The sequence below is a fragment of the Necator americanus genome, chromosome II (assembly GCF_031761385.1).
Source record: "Necator americanus strain Aroian chromosome II, whole genome shotgun sequence".
NCBI classification, from domain to species: Eukaryota; Metazoa; Nematoda; class Chromadorea; order Rhabditida; family Ancylostomatidae; genus Necator; species Necator americanus.
Genome location: NC_087372.1, coordinates 5,405,687 through 5,428,478, shown reverse-complemented (window position 1 = coordinate 5,428,478; position 22,792 = coordinate 5,405,687). Strand labels below are relative to the sequence as shown.

At 40.0% G+C, this 22,792-nt stretch overlaps 1 protein-coding gene across 4 annotated transcripts; it reads left to right on the top strand.

Moving 5' to 3' along the window:
- Nucleotides 1–584: 584 nt before the first annotated feature.
- Nucleotides 585–21,079, top strand: RB195_016926 (uncharacterized protein; the record flags this gene model as incomplete). 4 transcript variants are annotated; one of them, XM_064183677.1, is made up of 23 exons in its annotated part: nt 2,701–2,818; nt 2,887–2,974; nt 4,239–4,332; nt 4,873–5,044; nt 5,631–5,785; nt 6,729–6,814; nt 7,486–7,668; nt 10,321–10,474; nt 10,561–12,312; nt 12,399–12,466; nt 13,418–13,484; nt 13,611–13,705; nt 15,593–15,678; nt 15,752–15,804; nt 15,916–15,987; nt 16,881–16,958; nt 17,029–17,126; nt 17,184–17,307; nt 18,740–18,830; nt 19,152–19,293; nt 20,199–20,371; nt 20,446–20,597; nt 20,948–21,079. In XM_064183677.1, 23 exons carry the CDS (start codon nt 2,701–2,703, stop codon nt 21,077–21,079), a joined length of 4,233 nt encoding a protein of 1,410 aa, XP_064039558.1. The 4 variants fall into 4 exon arrangements, with proteins under 4 accessions (XP_064039561.1, XP_064039558.1, XP_064039560.1 ...); XM_064183678.1 differs by lacking the exons at nt 2,701–2,818; nt 2,887–2,974; nt 4,239–4,332; ... (7 more) ...; nt 13,418–13,484; nt 13,611–13,705 and adding an exon at nt 15,546–15,548 and having other exon boundaries at nt 15,651–15,678; XM_064183680.1 differs by lacking the exons at nt 2,701–2,818; nt 10,321–10,474; nt 10,561–12,312; ... (12 more) ...; nt 20,446–20,597; nt 20,948–21,079 and adding exons at nt 585–638; nt 1,480–1,543 and having other exon boundaries at nt 7,486–7,672.
- Nucleotides 21,080–22,792: the final 1,713 nt, after the last annotated feature.

Sequence of the window (22,792 nt, the reverse complement as noted above, 5' to 3'; positions counted from 1 at the left end):
TAAAGGATAAAGTGTCTGGCGTTAGTCGATCCGCTTGAGATGCGCCCCCACGTTCACTTCAATTCAGAATCGTTTGAGGTTCACGAACGTGTAACTGGCTTATGCACTGACTTGCGGTGGCTAGCCGATGTGTCAAGTCAGTGTTTTTATCCTTCCAGACAAGTCTGGTACCAATTTATCGAATCCGGAGAGATGAAGAGCTTGGTGAGCGCTAGGACGGATTCGAACCTCCGATCGATTGATCAGAAAACAGAACCTCTAACCGCTACACTACACCCGCACCCAAAAAACCTGACAAGCTAATTTGCAGCGCTGATAAACCAACTGAAAGCTCAACTGGCTACTGCTCAAGCACCTCGGTAATGCCGCGCACGAAATCCACTAACATCTTGGTGATGATTGCGTGGGAACGAAGTGGATGAAGATGGTGCTGCGCCCGTACGATTAACGAAAAGAGTACATTTAATTGTTCAGTGCCTCATGAATTTCACCTGATAATTCCGCGAGGACCAACAACCAACATTACGTCGGCTGATAAGGTTGTCACAGCTACTTGATAGGGAAAAAGTGCCGACTTGTTCTTAATGAGGGTTTCATTTGCCTTATTTCTGTTGCTGACATCTTTGATTAGTGTTCAGGTGAGTCATCTCAAGTCATTTGTAGTACTTTGATGCATGCCCTCCTACCATTTCTCATTATTTATGGGAAAAAAATGTGCAAAAAAAATCGGTTTCCTGCAATTTTGTCCATTAGTCATATATCATATTCTTTTTTTTTAAGTCATTGATGATTTAGGATTGGGATTACGTTGGAATTAAAAGAGAAGCTTTGTTTTTGGTAATGTATCCTTCATTTCCAAAGTACTTTCCCTCCATTTCCTTCCTTCGTCGTTGGAACAGGATGTTAATGATTCCTTGATAGAAATGTCCCCGTTGTTCCTTTATCAACTCTTTATTCAGCAAAACAAAACAGGAAGAAACTTAGAACTACACCTGAAAGAAAGAGACAACACATGGTTTCTTTAACTTTGATTAATTTATTTATGATTGATTTAACTCTGATTAATTACGAGAAAAGCTCAGATTTTGTTAATATTGTTACGTTTATAAAATTTCATCGATATCCTCATGTGAAATACTCTTCAGGAAGATAACTTAATATTTTAATGATATTTTATTTATTTTGATGAATATTTTTAAAAATAACTTAATAATAATAATAATGATAATTTATTAACGATCTTTTACGCATAACTCTATTCAGACGATCTTTTTTCCCCATTCAATGCAGTTCAATTCACGTAAGAATCGTAAAAGCTATGTAACTCGAGTTATTCATTTTTTATCTTTTTTTCTAGTGTTAAATTATTTCATTTCAGCAGAATTCTTGTCCCAGCTGAGGATTGAACTTTGGAAGTGGCCAAATAGCTCTTTTTAAAGTAAATGTATGATTGCTTGCCAATGAAAACTATTTGTTTAGGGCGTAACCGACAGTTGTTGGTTGTGCATAGATCTCGCTGGTCGTACTAAACGACAAGGCAGTGGTGAGTGAAAATTAAACTTCTCGCTTTTTTTTTAAAATAAAACCAGCCTAAGCGTACGGCTAAACCCGAACTTAAGACTTAGTGTGATGCTCGCTTTACTCATTTTCAGTGATGAATAAAAATTAAAAGTAGTGTCATTCTCTGTGAAATTAAATTTTTACTATTTGTAACAACGCCTTCGCTCTTTTTTTCTAGACATTTGAGTAATGACGTTGACTTAAAGGCAACATACCACGAATCTGAGGTGGTACGCATTCCAGGTGGAGTATACTGGGTCGTAGATTATGGAGACGGGGGTAGTTCCGGCCCCTGAATGCTGTTTTGTACGATGCCTTCTATTGCAGCGCGCCACCCTTGCACCCGTAGCGTCCCTTACTGCCTATCGGGGCAGTCTGAATTGATTTTCGACGAATCGCAGGGCGGAGGCGCCGCAATGGGTGGAGCGTCACTGCGTTTGCGAGGGAGCGGTTGAAGATAATCGAGGTATCCTCACCACTCTTTCAATGCCATGCTCGTTTCCATAGTCTGCAACCTGAACTCTACGTTTTCTCTGTGGGTTTCGTAAAATGTCAATTTTGCAGTATCTGCCTTAAATGCGTTGATTTAATTTTGTCTTGCTCACAATTGCTGGCCAGTAATTTGCAAGTAAGAAAAAACAAAAAAGATGTTGTAATTATCTTGAAATAATTGGTCTTTGAAGGAATTCTGCAATGCCTCTTCGGTTAATCTATTTTTGCAAAGCTGCAAACGATCTATATAATCTTACTAATCAATTATTCAGGATGCTCGAAAAGTGAAGTTGACATTTGTGTCAAAAATTTGAATAAAGTTAAAACAAGTCCTTCAAATTTTAGGAGATTTAGCCACTCTTTTTGTTCTTTATGGGACTAGCTAGCTGGAGTCCTGTCTCGATATGCTCTTATCCAAATTCGTCCCTAAAATTGGTCGCTATTCTCTCCTAGTGGTGGTGAGCCATTCAAGGATAGTAAAGTTGGTGAGCCCCTCCGCTTGAGGTCTCCCACCCTTTCGCCCAGGGCTCCTGACGGATTCCTCCGCTCTGGGTTAAGATGGTCACTCAAACCCTGGTATCTATTGTAGCGTTCCGTGGTCGGTAGAAGGACCTCGCGTGAGGATTTCTAACCTTCCGTAGCAGGAGAATGACCTGCCATTCTAACACACATTATGCTGTGAAGGGCCAACCTTGCTGTGTAAAACTTAAGCAAAGATCTAGCGAGCTCTTTTCCATCTTGTTTTTGCTTTATGGCACACCTGTAGGTATTTTCAAGTAAATAAAAAAATAATAAATGACTGTTGAGTCCGCATTAATTTGTTTTTATTTATAGAGACCGAACAACAGACGAAACAGCGTGTACTCAACGGAGCAAACAGCTATTCAGGCAGTCAGCAAACAGAATACATCAACGAAGCGAAGTATGTGTGTACTATTCTCCAGGATAAGTTATATCTTCCTGATTTGTCAAAGTTTTTTCGCTTGCATTACGTTGCATTCGTTCGTGGATTTTGCGAACTATGAATGAGCGTTTTCCTGAGAATCAGATTTTATGGCGTTCAAAGATCCAAGTAAACCGTAATCAACAGCAACGGGTGTTTAATACATTGATGACAATGCGACCCACTGTGGGTCACGTTTTTCTTGGTCACGAAGAGTAATATGACCTAAAAGTCACACAGTAAGATACAGTTTCTTTCAACATCCGTGAGTTAGTTTTGTAATTTTTACTTCCAAGAAAATATCTCATTAGAAAGGTACTCATTGATGTATTAATCAAGCTGAAAAAAAGATCTCTAGTAAATAAATTAATATGTTTGTTAGGAAAGACAGGAAAGCGAAGAACTGCGCCTAGCCCTAGAGTAAAATACAAAAGACACTCGTTGACATTAGTTAAATATTTTGTTTATGGAAATCCAGTTGGCTTTGTAGAGTCTTTGACATATTTCCGCGGTGTGCCTTCGATTGGAGCTCCTCGGAGAGAGGCGAGATATTGGGTCATGCAGAGAAATCGGCTATATACCGGTGGCCCACACATCTGGTCCAAGAAATTCGGCGATGCCTGTGCTTATGCACAATTATTAAAGGCATCACTCCACGAATCTGATGTGGTACGGATTTCAGGTGGAGTATCCGTATACGGGATCGTAGATTATGGAGAGAAGGGTGATTCCGTCTATTTCTTCCTAATTGCCGTAAAGAGCGGCCCGGAAGACGCGGCTTCGAGCGTTCCGGGGCGCTATTTTCTACAACGAGTTCGATTGGAGCGCGCCAGCTCTGCGCATCTTCCCTGCCGTTTTTTTACGGCGATAAGGAGGAAATGGACGGATTTACCCTCCTCCCCATAATCTACGACCCCGTATAGGTATAACCCACCTGAAACCCGCATCACTCCAAATTCGTGGAGTAATTCCTTTAAATTTCATTTTCATCGAAGTCAGCTTGAAACTTCATTCATAGCTCCTCTTTCCCCGACGCGATATTTACGCATACTACGCAAACTACGCAAACGGGAAGCACATTTAAATCCTCCACATAATTCAAGTGATTCTAACTGTCAGTTCTATGGATATCATAAGAACTATATGCAATAAGATCACGACGCAATCACGACGAATCCACAGCTTTTTTTTCTTGAAATTTAAAATTTTCGGGCATGAAGGATTAAAAAATGAATACTTGCAGCTGTCACTGGAAGAAGTATTACGGAGACGCAAATTTGCCAAATCCACCAGCTCCTCTGGCAACATGTGCTGACACCGGAAAATGTCCGATAGAGGTGGTCTATATACAATATTTCTGTTATTTATATACATATTTGTGGTGAATTTTAAGGCGCCGTAGCAGCAAAATTGCAATTTTGTGCTACATTCATTCAAAGAATTGCTCTTATTATCAAATCAAGGGCGCAAAATCTATGAAAATGGAAACAAATTTACACTGTATTAGAAACGATTACTGTGGTATTCCACTATTTTGTGAGCCAAGTTCTATAGTCAGGTGAATACGAGATGAAACTCGGTGCAGTTGCGTAAGCGGTTGCGCTCGAAGCGGTGCGGTGAAGCGTAGCAGTTAGGATCAGGTTCGACCAAGTTTCAAGTTGCAACGATGAGCAGTACTAGCAAGGGTCCCTCTCGATCCTTATCGCTGCGCTCCGCCGCGCCGCGAGTCATACCTGAAAAAAAAATATTTGCATGCATTGTCTACTCGCCTAAAAATTCACTCTTTCTATTTATGAGCCTTTTTTTCTTCTATAGCATGAATTTGTGGTTTAACAAAGCCAGAAATTGGATTGAAAGGTTAGATCTCCCAAATTTAGAATCAGTCATCCCCTACAACCTTTGTTTTGGTGGATATCACAGATACCACGGAAAACTATGGTACCACATGCACAATGCCAAACATTATTTTGCTGCATCACACCGTTTCACCGACTGCGGACGCCACAATCGAGGCGCTGAATCAAAGAGGACTCTCCGTTCAATATATCGGTACATTGTTTCTTCATAGGTTATCCAGGTGGAGTATTCGTATACGGGATCGTAGATTATGGAGAGAAGGGTGATCCCGTCCATTTTTTCCTAATTGCCGTAAAAAAACGGCCCGGAAAATACGGCTTCGGGCGCTCTGGTGCGCTATTTTCTACAACGAGTTCGATTGGAGCGCGCCAGCCTTGTGCACGCGCCGCATCTTCTGGGCCGTTTTTTTTTGCGGCAAATAGGAAGAAATGGACGGAATTACCCCCCTCTCCATGATCTACTATGCCGCATACAAATACTCCACCTGAAGTCCGTAGATTCGTGGGGTGATGCCTTTAACTTTTGGATAAATTTCTAAACAAGGGTGTCTTTTTAGCCAAAAAATCTCTTGGTAAACAACTTCTTGCGCTGTGCCCAGGTTTAGAGTGGTTAGTTGCACAAAGTTCTCTGCTTGGACTAATAGTAGCTCATCGAAAAGTCACCAAATCCTTGCTTGATTTCGGATTCTCCCCTTTGTCTCTCGTAACTTGCTTCGTAACAAAATAGGAAAAATATAGGAAAGAAATCTTTTGTCTTCTGTGTATGTTCTGTCTTTTAGTTGCTCGAAATGGTACGGTATACCAACAGGTGCGTGATTATTATCGAGCATGGCATGCCGGAGCTGGATCATGGCGAGAAATCCATGACGTCAATAGTTACAGCGTTGGAATCGAGATTGTGAACACTGGAGATGAACCATTCGGACAAACACAGGTTAGTCTCATTTTTTGCTCGAGCGATCATTCATTCCTGATTTTCGAGTCTTCATCGGGGTGAGCGTACCATGGTAAGGGTGTTGACGGTAAAAGTGAGACTTCGAGTTAGAACAGATAGTATGGCGTCACCTGAGTTTCTTCATTGAGTGAAATGTCGTCCAGCCTCAATTCATAAGGAGTTATTAGACAACTACATAACACGAAATAAATTTGATGGACATGATGTAGCCAAAATCAAAATTGCAACTTATTTTTCAGAAATTGGAATCAATATGATGTTTTTAGGTTAGCTCTTTATTTGTTTTACACACACAAACACCTTACCTTACAATTTCATAGTTTCTTAATCACACATTGCTGATAATTGATCCGCTGATGTGTACATTATGAGTGTCCATTACACTTTTCCATCTTTCTTTGAGGGTCACTGATCCCTGGGATCAGAAGCAGGAGGGCTAAGGCTCTATGAACAACCCAAGAGCGGATTTGAGGTCATGGAAAAAAATTGGAAAGTTCCTGCGGTTACGATTGCGCGTCACATGTCACTTCAGGCACCCGCCGCCAACATAAGGTCCTGTGTACCGAGGTCCTGTGTGACGGTACCCCATCCACCCTATCCATTAGACCTCAGCCAATCATCGAACTACCGCTTGTTATTCAGTGCCCTTAAACTTTCCCTGGAGCAAAAACTGTTCAATTCTTTCACTGACCTCAAATCCGCCTCTTTGTTGTTCCTTGAGTCTCAGTCCCCTAACTTCCCTAACTTCTGGTTCAAAGAATTGTAACTCTCCCAGAAACTCTGTGATTGGGTTGAATGCATGAACAGTGTGGGTAAGAAACTATGGAATTTTGAAGGGTAAACGTGTGTAAAAAATATAAGTAGCCGACCTAATACTTATGGACTGCATTATAACAAGTTCATTAATATTTGTATGGTTCAGGTGGATGCAGTGACGGCACTCGTTGCCGTACTGAAAAAAAGATGGTATGTGGAATCGAACTACATAATAGCACATAGCGATATTACGTGAGTTTTAGCGGTTACAAGTTTACCGCGAACTATAAATGCGAGAGCTGAGAAATAACGTAGCGTAACGTATGTTGCAAAACTTCCTACATTGCTCCGTAAAGGAGTGAAACATCAATTAGGGTGTGCCGTCTCAAGGTTTCGGGCGAAATTTCCACGTTTGTCTCTCTCCCTCTCTTTTTCACCTCATTTCTAACTAAAGCGAATAGTTATTAATATAAAACTTAAAAATAAATCTAATATGAAGTTTCATAGATTAACAAAGTTGTATAAAATTACTCAAATCTATTTTTTGAACTATTTTTTTACTGGGTTGCTCTCATTGCGTTGTCCACAAAAAAAGCATGAATTAGCTTGTAGTATTTTCAAGTAAAGCCAAAAAAAGTTCAATTTCTTTTGAAATAGTTCACGTTCTTAAAGATATAGAAATCTGAGTACACTACAATCCACAATATCCGCGGTTTTGTGACGATCTCAAAGAATTTGCTCTCAAATCAATACAGTCTACCACTCCTAAGGTGCGTTCAAAATTCTCCTCCATGCACTTTAAGCTTGGATTTTTAAAAGTAGACGTTCTACTGAAAACTTTATGGAGGAGAATTCATCTTACTAGTAAAACCAAAACAGTAAATTTTTTTCCAATTATTATTGTATTAGTATTTGACATTAAGACCAGCACACAAGGACGATCCTAGTGGCTATTTTCCTTGGTCTACGCTCTATAATGGACTATCAGTGTTCCCGAATCTTTTCACTTCTTCGCTCTCTAAGGATAAACAGCATACTGTGATAATTGGGAATAACGTGACCTACTCTTCAGAACGACTATCTCAAGTGCAGAACGATTTAATAGAGTAAGTTATTTATGCCTGAATTAATCTATCTACATGTTTATAAGCGGATCTTAGCTATTTAAAGGCATCACCCCAAGAATCTGAGGTGGTGCAGGTTTCAGGCGGAGTGTTCGTATACGGGATGGGAGACTGTGGAGAGGGGGGTGATTCCGTCCATTTCTTCCTAATTGCCGTAAAAAACGGCCCGAAATATGCGGCGCCGCACAAGGCTGGCGCGCTCCAGTCGAACTCCTTGTAGAAAATAGCGCCTCCAGAACGCCTGAAGCCGTATCTTCCGGGCCGTTTTTTACGGCAATTAGGAAGAAATGGACGGAATCACCCCACCCCCCCCCCCCCCCCCTTCTGTCCATAGTCTCCCATCCCCTATACGAATACTTCACCTGAAATCCGTACCACCTCAGATTCGTGGAGTGATGCCTTTAAACAAAAAAGCTTTTTTGTTACCGTTTTGAAATAATACCCACTCGAAATATTAGCATCATAATAAAGTATTAATAAGTAAAGAAACAAAATATTTACAAAATACTAGTAATAGAGTATAATATTGATATATTTATTGAATCATTAGGTGAATCCTGGTGGATGTTGAAATCTGAAGATCACAAAAATGGGAGCAGAAACTTTCATACCTGTGTTTTAGGTGATTTTACATAGTTATTAAAGACTACGTATGGAAATGCTATTTTATTTTTCCGCAACATAAATGAAATTCGTTCTCATCCGTGCAAATATCTCTGCAAATATGCTCTCCAGGAGTTCTGCAGCAGGCGCTAGGGACCTCTCATAATATAGTCGGGTCAAAACGACATGAAGCACGGGCAGTTACGTAAGCCTCTGCGCACGAAGCGCCGCGGTGGAGCGTAGCGGTTGGAATCGAGGTGGGACCATGGCGAAGTGCAGAAATGGGTGACGGTAGCGAGGATCCTTACGAAACGATCCGAACCGCTACGCTCCACGGCCGCGCTTCAAGCGCATCCGCTTACGCAACATCATGCGTCCGAGCTCCATCTCTTTTCGACCTAACAATACCTACCAGCTGCGAACGGTTGAAAACTGTTTACACAGTCTTGTGCATAACCACTCACGCACTACTGTACTATAAAGCACTGTTCTTTTTGATCCGAAGATATGAGAACCTGTCCGAATCGTATTTGTGAATTTTGATATCAATAGAAAATTATCTACTATATAATAACGAGCTTATTCTGTCACGTGTGTGTGTGTGTGTGTGTGTGTATGTATGTATGTATGTATGTATGTATGTATGTATGTATGTATGTATGTATGTATGTATGTATGTATGTATGTATGTACGTACGTACGTATGTATGTATGTATGTATGTATGTATGTATGTATGTATGTATGTATGTATGTATGTATGTATGTACGTACGTACGTATGTATGTATGTATGTATGTATGTATGTATGTATGTATGTATGTATGTATGTATGTATGTATGTATGTATGTATGTATGTATGTATGTATGTATGTATGTATGTATGTATGTATGTATGTATGTATGTATGTATGTATGTATGTATGTATGTATGTATGTATGTATGTATGTATGTATGTATGTATGTATGTATGTATGTATGTATGTATGTATGTATGTATGTATGTATGTATGTATGTATGTATGTATGTATGTATGTATGTATGTATGTATGTATGTATGTATGTATGTATGTATGTATGTATGTATGTATGTATGTATGTATGTATGTATGTATGTATGTATGTATGTATGTATGTATGTATGTATGTATGTATGTATGTATGTATGTATGTATGTATGTATGTATGTATGTATGTATGTATGTATGTATGTATGTATGTATGTATGTATGTATGTATGTATGTATGTATGTATGTATGTATGTATGTATGTATGTATGTATGTATGTATGTATGTATGTATGTATGTATGTATGTATGTATGTATGTATGTATGTATGTATGTATGTATGTATGTATGTATGTATGTATGTATGTATGTATGTATGTATGTATGTATGTATGTATGTATGTATGTATGTATGTATGTATGTATGTATGTATGTATGTATGTATGTATGTATGTATGTATGTATGTATGTATGTATGTATGTATGTATGTATGTATGTATGTATGTATGTATGTATGTATGTATGTATGTATGTATGTATGTATGTATGTATGTATGTATGTATGTATGTATGTATGTATGTATGTATGTATGTATGTATGTATGTATGTATGTATGTATGTATGTATGTATGTATGTATGTATGTATGTATGTATGTATGTATGTATGTATGTATGTATGTATGTATGTATGTATGTATGTATGTATGTATGTATGTATGTATGTATGTATGTATGTATGTATGTATGTATGTATGTATGTATGTATGTATGTATGTATGTATGTATGTATGTATGTATGTATGTATGTATGTATGTATGTATGTATGTATGTATGTATGTATGTATGTATGTATGTATGTATGTATGTATGTATGTATGTATGTATGTATGTATGTATGTATGTATGTATGTATGTATGTATGTATGTATGTATGTACGTATGTATGTACGTATGTATGTATGTGTGTATGTATGTATGTATGTATGTATGACTCTCGGACTGCCAATGTGTGAAGACGCCAAGATAACTCTGCGAGAACATGGCCAATAGTGGTATGGAAATGGGAATTGATGCTCGTGATCTCTATTACTACCAAATTCCCGAGCATTTTACGTTCACTGCACGTGACGGGTGACGACCTCGAAGAAGAGCGGGCAAAGAAATTGGACGTATGTACACTGTTTCACCACGAGATGTAGAACGCTACAGTCTTCGTATCCTCTTACTCAACACCAAAGGAAAGAAGTCGTTCCAGGACCTCAGAACCGTTGACGGACGCACTTATGAAAAGTTTTCCGAAGCAGCAAAGGCTTCTGGATTCCTTGATGATGACACGTATTATCGTCAGAGTATTCAGGAAGCTGCACAGTTTCAGACAGCAGCAACGTTACGAAGTTTTTTTGCTTGCTTGCTCTGTTACTGTGAAGTCGCAAATGCTGAGGAGCTTTGGAGTGAGTTTTCGGCACCGATGGCTGACGATTACATCAACAGAGGGCTAGGAGCAGAAGAGGCTATCGTTGTCGCCTATTTCAACGTCGCCGATCGGATGCTACTGCTTGGCAGAGATTTGGCCCAAATTATTGTGCCTCCTACGAATCAAAGACCTTCACCTCCCGAGGTCCCAATTGACTATCATCAACATGAAAGTGAAGGATCGCGATTATACGAATCGTTGAATACGCATCAAAAGAGGGCTGCTGATGACATCCTTGCAGCAATGAACCGCAGTGAAAGCCGCTGCTTTTTTATCGATGGCCCAGGTGGAACAGGAAAAACGTACCTCTATAACACCATTAACAACCTGGCCGTGGGGCGGCGACGTCAGGTGTTGTGCGTTGCTTGGACAGGCATAGCAGCCAATCTTCTGCCAGGTGGGCGGACGGTAACCTCAGCCTTCAAGCTCAACATGGCCGATGGAAATCGCACATCCTTGATGAAACGCCAGCAAAAAGAAGCAAGACAACTTATGGCCACTGAAATTATCATCTGGGATGAGATTTCAATGGCCCCAAAGTGCACCCTTGAAGCCGTCGAATGTTTGTTGCGTGATATCATGCAGAACGATAAGCCATTCGGCGGCAAGTTGTTCATCATTGGAGGTGATTTTCGACAAGTGCTACCCATAGTAGAGCACGGACAGCGAGACGACTTCGTAAATTCATGTGTGACGAATTCTGTTCTGTGGTCACTTTTCAAGACTCATAGGCTCCAAGTTAATATGAGAGCTCGAGAAGCTGGACTTGAGTGGGCGAATTTCCTCCTGAACTTAGGCAATGGAAACGCGAACGACGACAATGGGCGCGTTCAAATTTCAGAGGAATTCCGGTGTCAAAGAAGCATCGTCACGGAGATTTTCGGTGAAACTATTAGTGCTGATGATACGGACCTTTATGAACGGGCAATTTTGGCTCCCACTAATATGAGTGTAGGGCAGCAAAATAACGACGCTTTGCAACGATTATGCACATCCAGTCCACACGATGAGCGCGTCTACAAAAGCATTGATGAAGCACTGTACCACGAAGGAAGTTCAGATGAACTGTACCCGATAGAGTATCTAAACACTTTGGAACCCACGGGAATGCCACCGCACGAACTTCGACTGAAGAAAGGTGCTATTATCATGCTTCTGCGAAACCTTGACGTTCTCAATGGTCTGTGCAACGGGACGCGACTAAGAATAGAAACCCTTGGACGGTATGTGCTTGGATGCCGCTTTATTTGTGGGAGTCGAAGAAATCAACTAGCTGTAATACCCAGAATCGACAACTACTGGGATAAGCAGTTGCCTTTCCGACTACGAAGAAGGCAATTCCCCGTACGTCTTGCCTTTGCAATGACCATCAACAAAGCACAAGGACAGTCCTTCAACAAAGTGGGAGTGTATTTGCCAGAAGACGTGTTCAGTCACGGACAACTATATGTAGCTTTTTCCCGCGTAAGGACTCCAGTCGGACTGAAGGTCTATACACCACATGAATCAGTGAAAAACATAGTCTACAATGAGGTTTTGCTATGAAAAAATGCAAGAAGAAGGCTGAAGGCAAAAAGGTGGGTAAAAAGCACTAATGTAGTGAAAAAGTACTACTGCAGATAAAACGAATAACTTCCGAGAAACATAAAATTTTAGCAAACCAATCACTGCAAGGAATACGAATGAAGTGAGAAGGGGAGAAGGAATTACATCGTTGACGACGAACATTTTCCGCTGGGCTAGGACAGATTTGAGCATAAAAAACGAGAACGAAAAAAACATCCTGATTAAGAACATGGAACAGTTAACTGTAGAGCAGAAAAAGGTCTCCTATTTTTTCTACTGGAACCATGGAAATAGGCTTCAGTAGGTTCTTACTACATTTCTAAGAAATTTTTGAAGAAAACTCACTACTTCTAGACAATTTGTGAAGCGTGCTCCGGTATGAAAGGTGTGGTGACAGTGTACCGAAAAGTTTGGTGACAGTGTACCGAAAAGTCCTGTTCTCATGATATATTTCACTCCTCCGTGCGTTTGTTTCCTTGCACGTTTGCCTCAGCTTGGTATTGTGCTCCTCAGAAAGTGGAAACACGAATGAAACCGGCTGCTTAAATAGTAGCCAACAGCTTACATAATTTGACAAAGAACGTTACCTTTATCAGTACGATGATCTTCACATTATTTTATGTTAAACATCATTCCTTGATAGCTGTTGAGGAAAATAGGGAGAACACCCATTCTTCGCGTAATGCTTTAAAATTGTGTATATATTATATTCGAACCGAAGTAGTGTTTGATGCTAAAGTTTGAATATTCTCAAAATGTAGAACTGACGCGTTTAGAAAAAACTATGAAATTTTTTGTCTTTATATACATTAAAAAAGAAAGAAGAAAATAACAAAACAACATGAAAACAGAACTCTTATTATTTACAGAAAATATCACTACCACTAATTTTTGAATTTCAATTTAAAAGTATATTTTGGTTAGTTGATGAAAGTGAGCGAAGCGAACACCACACAAAGTCTGAGAGTCCGGCGTAAGCCGGACGATCAGACTTGTTAATTAATAATCATATTCTCAAACATGGATAAACCTTAGTTACCTTTTAAAATGTGTTTATAACTTCAAAACTTAGGCTTGGATACAATGCACTACCTCTCCAACCAGGCGTTTACGATAACAACACTGCTTTGGTGTTTGAGGTAATACTACTTCTTCTCCTGGTTGCACTATTAATTGTTCCTGAGCATTTAATTATTATTGCATCATAATAAATTCTACCCACGCTTAGCTCAGAAAACCATAAATATTCTCTTTTCTTTTTGCAGGCATTCAATCGACACTATTCTCCGGAAATTTTTGTTAAAGAATCGGTTGATCCACAAACCGAATCGACAATCCATCACCAATCGAATCAGTATTGGTACGGTATCTCGCAGGAGCGTTTTCAGAAGCTACAAAATTATAGTTGATTGTGATGATCTTGATTTTTCGAGGATTTTGTGGTGTATTCCTGCGCAATAATGATGCTTCTCTCATGTCAGAGCTCTTTGATAACCTTTGAATTGCACGAAGATTAAAGGCAGCATGTTATGAATCTGATGTGTTGTAGACTTTTTGAAGAAAGCGTCTATACGGGGGGTCGTAGCTTGCTGAAAATCACGTGGTTCCACTCATTTCTCCGTGATGGTCGTGAGAAACGGCATGGGAATCGTTTTAGTTCCTACGGTCACAACAGCGGCGCGTTGGAATGCAAGCCGTCTGAAAAAAGGCGGCTTCCGGGACGTTTCTTACAGTGATTACAGAGAGATGAGTGGAACCACCTGGGTTTCCACTATCTACGACCCTGTATAAAACTTTTCCATGTGAATTTCATACAGCGTCAGATTCGTAGTATGCTGCCTTGAAGAAAAGGGATGATGTGAAGCGAAAGTTGACGTTTCGATCGTTTGTTAACGTCGCCCACGTCGTTTGTGAAATAGGTGGAATATGTTGTACGTTGGCTGGGAGGATACGTAGGTCAGTGCATTGCTCCTCAATGCTAGACGACATCGCTCGCGTCGGCACCAACTAATGTTTCTCTTAGGAAACTTTCACTAAATAATCGGGAAATCAACAAACGGAATCGATTTTCCTTCACAAGTCAAATATTGATAAGGTTTCTCTTTCTATTAAATCAATAAAAGGAACACTATGACACACTTTTTTGTTATAGTGTACCTGCGAAGTTTTTAGGTGGAACTCTTTATTTGCCTGACGTTTGATAACACCACTAGGAAGGCACAGACATGAGGCCCACAACGGAAATGATTATGATGTGAAATGCGTTGTAGGGCTCACGAAACAGAAATATCGGCAAGGAAGACGTTGAAGAAGTTCTGGATTCTTAAAAGAAACCCTTCAATGAATAATAGGAATCAATGTTTGTCGGTAACGAATGAGCCACTTGTACCGCTCTTTGACTTATAAACGCCTGATAGTCTGTGTGTAGATAAAATTATCTATATCGTCGCTGGTTTGATATGATTGATCTACACGCAACAATACTCATTCGCTGGTACACTGAGTGACAAGTGCGTGCTACCAGCTGCGCCATATTCGGTGGAACAACACGTAAGACTAATTTTAATGTAGATGGGTTCCTGTTTTCACTACCCTGAACGATTATCGGAACACTGACCAGGGTAGTGTGGCACTTGACGGGATAAACGTAGCATTGCTCCAGTTATCCCCTATTTAGGCATCTGAAGACAGCGAAAAAAGCCGAAACGTCAGGCAAATAAAGAGTTCCATCTAAAAACCTCGCAGGCACACTATCACAAAACATAGACAGAATATGCTGAGGTTTCAAGACAAGAGAACATTCGAACTACTATGACACATTTATATCATATGGTGGTTGCTATAGTATGTGTCTACCTTACAACTGGCCCAAGAAAACTTCTGCACTATTCTGTTACCCGAGGGCTGCGATACATGCATGGAAAGTCCTTCGCAGTCCTTGGAAAGTACTCCGCAGTGTATATCTCTCTAATCAATTGTATACTATAAAAAGAGAAGGGATTTTTTTGGCGAGATAACGTGATCTTTCTAAGAAACCTACTAATTTTTTGACTTTTCTTAAAGCTTGAACATCAAGGAATATTGATGAGTACATGATCATCCTATCAAAACCACCTTTATCTTGCATCTATCCTTGAGGTTGTTATTTCTAGCAGTTGAGCAGCATAGTGAGGTCATTTCGATGTTAACGTTCATTGCAGATGGTAGGTTCTTGTATGTGATACAAGATTGACATATTGGTTTTCAGCACACGTACAGTAGACTGTGGGCTGAAACTGTTTCAAATAATCAAAATAAAATTTCAGGGGAAACGTGAAAGACAAGTTAGAAGTAGTGGGTATCTGTATCAGTAATCAACTGCAATTGAACAACATAAATCCACACTATCCATGCCTTTTTGTTCCAGGTGAAAGTAATTTTCTAAGGAAAAAGAAAGGAGATGAGAAAAATCGCAAAAGAGTTAGTTCAAACTATATTCCTTAATGTTTACCGATGAGAAGCACTGAAATGCGATTAAAAATTTAGTTAGTTTTGTTAGTTTTGACGGATGATTATTTTGTGTTTATTTAGGATTTCCTTAGGAAAAATGATGATTTAGATGAAGAAGCGCTAGGGGGACCAGGAGGAGGAGCAGCAGCAAAGGTATAGAGAATTAACAGTTAAGTATGTGACATTAGATACAAAAAATTCCTCATAAAATAGTACCGTCTTGAGTGTATTTACTGGGAATCGAAGAAAGAACTGTATTCAAATGTTATCGATAGATAATGAATGTGTACTGGCGATTTGGGCAATCTCTACGATCGACCGCATTATCATCAAATATCTATCAAAAATGAGGCCGTTATCGGCAGCAATATTGGGCCATAGGCAATCTGACAGAAATGATATTTTATTCGGGAAGCGTAGCGATCCCAGGTAGTACCCCATCTATATGAAGAGAATGAAAATGACAAAGAAACCATTTCGATGACGGCTTCTTGAGTGGCGAGTGTGGCGCAGTCGGTTGGAGGTCCGTTGCAGCCACACGGTCTAGGGTTCGAAACCGCCCTGGTGCAAACCAAGCCCCTAGGGTCGATAAATTGGTACCAGAGTTGTCTGGCAGGACAAAACCACTGACTTGATTATCGGCTGGTCCCGCATTGTATAGGCCAACACGCGTTCCAAAACCTCAACGATTATGAACTCCAGTAAAACGCGTTGGCGCATCCAAAGTGGACTGATATGCCAGTGATTTCATCCTTTTATCCTTTTAATATCCTGTTCGAACAGACCGAGTCGGAGGTTCAGTGGAAATATTTGTTTAACAGTAAGCAGAGAAAGGATGCGATGAACGTGGACGTCTGAATGAGTGGGCAGAGCGTTGTCTGACGCCCTCTGGGGCGACGCAAATAGTTATCCCAACAAAATAACCGTAACAGCAAAGCAGATTGTATACCACGCACCCATTACGATCATCAGGGTCGATGATAGTTTGTTCACTAAACAACCTGATCTAATAAATGCTTAAAAATTTTTCCCTTTTTTTACTCTAGACTTTGGTTGAAAACACTGTGGTTGGCTCTCGCGATGACAATCGATCTAAGTGGGCGAATACAACGGTTTCTACTAAGGTAAATTTGAGGTGCACAGTAAACATATCGGCTAAAACCATACATAGACTCTGAAGCGACGATATTCCAGACAATCAAAGCCTTATCAAGAGAGTTTGCTTCTAATAAGAGATACAAGCCATCTGGTTACACTACAGAAGCTTATGATAGAAACGAACCTAAGAACAGGTACGTAAGTTTAATGGGGAATATTTGCTAGAAAAGAAGTACTGAAAGTTATTTTAGGTATAATGATATAATATGTATTGACGCTACGCGAGTTATTTTGAGAAATCGTCAACCGGATGACGATTACATTCACGCAAGTTGGATGACAATGCCGGACCAATTTAAATATATCTGTACACAGGTAAATTTCCTGACATTTCGCTGTAGACATCTTTTGAGCTGGATTTGTTTACTAAAAACTAAAAGCAAGCAAGCTATTTTTGAAAAGTTCGACTTTCAATGAACCTCGGCATAGTTGAATGTCGTTTCGATTTTGATAAGATGTACACAAGGTTGTTTAATAAATTTATTGGCTAATGTTTCGGCAATATCGCCTTCTACAGAGCCTGAAGTGGGCGATTCAATCTACAATTTAAACGACCAACCTCTCCACAACTAAACTGATAAACTCCATGCCTACCTTTTCAATCACCAGTTTAGCGACTAAACTGAATGCTCACCTTAGATCGAAGACGCCTAGCATGGACCGCTGACTGGTCGATCACGAGGGGAATGGTTCGATTGCCAGATTCGGATCGGAAGAACCATTCGAGATGTGCCGCGAGTTCCCGCATTATCGACAAACATCCGCCCTTGCGGTTCATTTAGGGGTTTTGGCTTGGATCCAAAATGACTCCAGCGATTTTCGAGCCAGCGTTTTATATTCGTGCTAAGATTTGGACCTTGATTTCAAAATCAGCTCCGTCGTGTTTTTGTGTTCTATGGTCACCTAAAAGTGTCCCTTCTCGTAACCTATTCTTGCCGTTCACGTGCTCTTTGGTGCGGACATAAAGGGGTCGTGCCGTTTCACCGACACACTCATCGCCACAGTTCGTGCAAGAAATCAGGTAGATTACCCCGGATCTCAAACAGTCTCTTGGTCTACCTGTAGAACAAATAATACAGTCGGTGTTGTACAGTTGGTATCCTACAAACGATTCCGAACTAGTTGACGATTCAAATTATTTGGTGGTATTTCAAAAGAAAGAAACTAGCTATAGAAGCCAGCTAAGGAGCTATCCAAGTCTGCTCTTCTCAAACACTGCCTAATGGCAGTGCTCATTTCATCGGAGATATAAGGAAAGCAGAGAGGTATCTTATCTGTGGTGGGGTTTTTCAATTGCCGTGCTCGTTCACTTCGGTATCGTCTGGTTTCAGACGTTCAAATCTCATAACCAGCTTTCTTCATATGAGATGGATGAGTAGAAAGAAAATGATCCAAGATGTTTTTATTACTAGGTTACGATACCATTTCGTTTAGTACGTACCGTTTGAGATGCAAACTTAGATGTTCAAAAAAGGAAGCCAATTGCCCTGTGGTTTCACACTAGTAAGTTCTAAGGTGAGCATTCGGTGTAGTGGCTAAATTGGTGATTGAAAAAGTAATGGAGTTAATCAGTTTCGTTGTGGAGAGGTTGGTCGTTTAAATTGTAGATTGAATCGCCCGTTTCAGGCGCTGAAGAAGGCGATATTGCCGAAACGTTAGCCAATAAACTTATTTAACAACCTCATGTACAGCTTATCAAAATCGATAGAACAAACTATTTTTGCTTACATAACGCAAACAGTTGCAGGGGCCCCTTCTAGAAACTCTCGATGATTTTTGGCATATGATATTTTGCGAACGTAGTACAGTTATAGTACAACTATGCGATTTTATTGAAGGTATGTGATCAGCCGATTTTTTTTTCTTCTGTAAAACCATTAGTGATTTTCTTCTCTCGATAAAATCTCCATTCAACATTTCTTTATCTACGATTGCCGGTGAATGTATTAATCTGGGTGAGAATGGTGTCCCTTTTGCCTGGGCCACCAGAATCCAGTATGAATATCAAAAAGCGAGCGTATTTTAGCCGACAGTCATGTGCATAAAATTTAGCGTCGACTATACGTTTTACGCTGATATTGATAATCACACATATTAATATTACATCTTCACATCAGTCCCATGATTTTTATTTTATTTTATTTTATTATTTTTTTCAGGAAAACATGAAAAATGTCGACCATATTTCCCAAAATTGAAAGGGTCGTCGGAAAATTTCGGTCCGTACAAGGTTACGAACAAAGATCAAAAACCAGATCCATACGATTCAGTGAAACATACACTGCTACTGCTAGAAGGAAAGTAGGATTTTTTTTTAAAATCTTCACATCAAGAATATTCAGAGAGAAACGTTAGCTAGACTGTCTGGAGCAGATTTGTCATCCAGAACATCACCGCAAACAGACTTTTTTCAGTATAGTCAGGTCAAAACGACTTTTAGCTTGGGTAGAGATATTTTTTTTACAGTGCGTTGGAGCCCGCTAGTTCCACTCGAAATGCGGCGATGAGTTGAGTAAACGAGGGTCCTATTTACAATCACAAACCATTCGCTGTACAGCGCCACTTCCAGTGCAGCTGCTTACGCAACTGCATCGAGCTTAACTTCTTTTTGACCTGACTATAGCAGCGCTGATCCATTATTACTTTGAGGAGCAGGGTTGATACGTCGCACACGCTCCAAGCGGCACGCTCTCAAAGTTGTCATCCGTGTTGAACCTACCTACAGCTTCAATAGTATCTTTAGAGCTCCGTATTTTCATCACAAGTTTCTAAGCTGTCACCTCAAAAATTTCTTCATGCTATCTTCAAAACTATCATAGTCTGGTCAAAATGACGTGAACCACGGCGCAGTCGCATAAGCGGTTGCGCTCGAAGCGGTGCGATAAGGGTAGCGATTGGAATCGCGGTGGGACCGTCGCGAACTGCAGCGATGAACGGTGGTAACAGGGGTCCTCACTCGATCCTAATCGTTACGCTGCACCGCACCGCTTCGAGCGCAATCGCTTACGCAACTGTATCGTCCTTGATGTCGGTTTGACCCTACTATATGTATGAGTCAAACCACTACCAGCTCAAAATTAAAATAATTAATTTATGTGATGCTTATTGAAAATCAGGCGATGGCACAAACACAATAATACAAATATGTAAAAACGTTTGTTGTCATAAGTGTTAGGCAAGTTCTTTGTAAGCTCAAAATCATTCAGGAAGGAGACCGTTACAGTACATCACTTCGCTTATCTAGTATGGCCTGACCACACAGCACCGGCAGATCCTGCACCGATGGTTGGTTGTTATAAGTTGTGCCGACAACTGGCTGCTGGACAACCAATAACTGTTCATTGTTCTGCTGGTATAGGAAGGTCGGCTACATTTGTTGGTGAGTTCCAGAAAAAAAAAAAACTGCTTTCGGCAGATCAACAAGAACTAATAGAATTCTGTTCGAAATTTCAGCAATCGATTACGCTTGGCAAAAAATTCGAGAGAATTCCGACACGCACATGATAAGCGTGTTGAAAGATTTACGTGGACAACGTTTTCAAGCGATCCAATCTCCAATACAGTATATTTTTCTGCATATGTGCATTCTTGAACTAGCAGCTGAGGTAAGGAAAATATAATATGATGAGGACTCGAAAGAAAAAAATTGAAAATATGATCACAAATGTTTATATGACTCTCCTATTTTAAAGTTAATCAGAAATGCTGCTCGTAACACACACTTTTAGGCGATCTAAATATCCATGATCCATGATCTAAATAAAAATGTAGGCATTTTTAAGTGACGTAAACAACAAGCAAAAAATTCAAATGTCGAAATAATCAGCAAACAAATGTGGGAACAAAACATTTCTAAAAAAATAATGCCATTAGCTTCGCTGGTTTCTGATGAATGAGACCTGCCCATCGTACCATTTACTGTTCTTTTGTACCATCCTAATATATAGCATTTCAGGAGAATTTATTGTCTCGTAAAGGAAAATATGGGCCTTTTTTGGGTTCATACGTTGATATGCTCAAAAAATATAACAAAAAAGTTGCTGCAGCTGAAGCAAGAGCAGAGGCAGCGGCAGCGGCGAATGGTTAGAAGTAATATCGATGGATCTATCAGTTTACTCATGTTTAGATGATTATCTTCTATCGATGATAACCTCATTTCAATTGGTCTTTGAAAAAACATCCCATCTATTACAAAAATCGTCGGTCATTGAATAAACACTACAAAAAGAGCATTTCGCTGGTGTTATCAAACAATCACAAACACTACAATGATCCATTGGAGTGGGTGTAGTGTAGCGGGTACAGGTTCCGATTCCTGCACGATTGATCGGAGGTTCGAATCCGTTCTAGTGTTCACCAACCGTTTCATCCCTCCGTTGTCGATAAATTGGTACCAGACTTGTCTGGGAGGGTAAAAACACTGACCTGACACATCGACTGGGCCCCGCATGTCATTGTATGGGCCAGTTACACGTTCGTGAAGCTCAAGCGATTCTTTAAGGCACCACTCCACGAATCTGAGGTGGTACGGATTTTAGGTGGAGTATTCGTATACTTGATGGGGGGCTATGGAGAGGAGGGTGATTCCGTCCATTTCTTCCTAATTGCCGTAAAAAACGGCCCGGAAGATGCGGCTTCAGGTGTTCTGGCGCACTATTTTCTACAAGGAGTTCGAGTGGAGCGCGCCAGCCTTGTACGGCGCCGCATCTTCCGGGCCTTTTTTTACGACAATTAGGAAGAAATGGACGGAATCACCCCCTTCTTCATAGTCTCCCATCCCGTATACGAATACTCCACTTCAAATCTGCACCACCTCAGATTCGTGGGTGATTCCTGCGGATCCCAAGCGGATTGATTAACGCCAGATACTTTTATCCATTGCAATGCTCCGAAGAGAGAAATTACGAGCTTTAGATGATCAGGTATCCATATGATCACGGATGACAATCTTTTGCATAGTCTTTGGTGATTTACATAGCAGATAAGAATGTGTTTCCAACACGATACAGCACTAATTATTCTCTTAAGGGTGGTAATACATTATTATTGTTGTATTTATTATTGTAGTTTGCTTTCTTGTTGCTATTCCTGTATTCCATTCTGTATGGCTAAATTGTGTCCCCATTCATAAAATACCACCAGTTCCGAACGTGAACCCACTCTGCAAGTCTCGATGTTTTGTTTTTTTTTTTTAAATCAACACATATGATAGAGAAGATTGTACAAGACTATGTCGATACTTCGTCTTTCTCGCTTTTGTTTAACTTATTTTCTGCTACATAGACAACTTTTCCTTTTATTTTTTCTTCACTTCTTTCTTCAATTCTTTGTCTCGTCTCGGATAATTCAGAAGAGTGGATTTTAAATACCCAGAGATGAAGGTACAAAAAAAAAATGAAATCTAGAGTCTGTGTCCTAGAGTACTGCGATACCTGTAGCATTCCCCTATTGATTTCCCACTGAATTATTCCTCGCTTAATGCCGAGCTCTTAGGGCACGTAAAGGCTGTAGAAAACTGTAGTCCCACTTCTGATCCGCAGCTTTGGAATATTCTTGCGTAGAGAGTTCGTAGGAAACGAAAATCTCACGTGAAACCAAATAGAACTGAAGATCAACCACCTACACCTAATCGGTAATAAAATTCCTACATAATAGCCAACTTCGTTCCTGATTTGATGATATATTATGAGAAAATAATGTAGAATAAGAGTGCACCTTGGGGAATTGTGAAATTGTGAAATCGTTCTGGAATTAAGTTAGATTTAGAGTAGATTTGATTAGAGCATAGTATTTAAAGTAA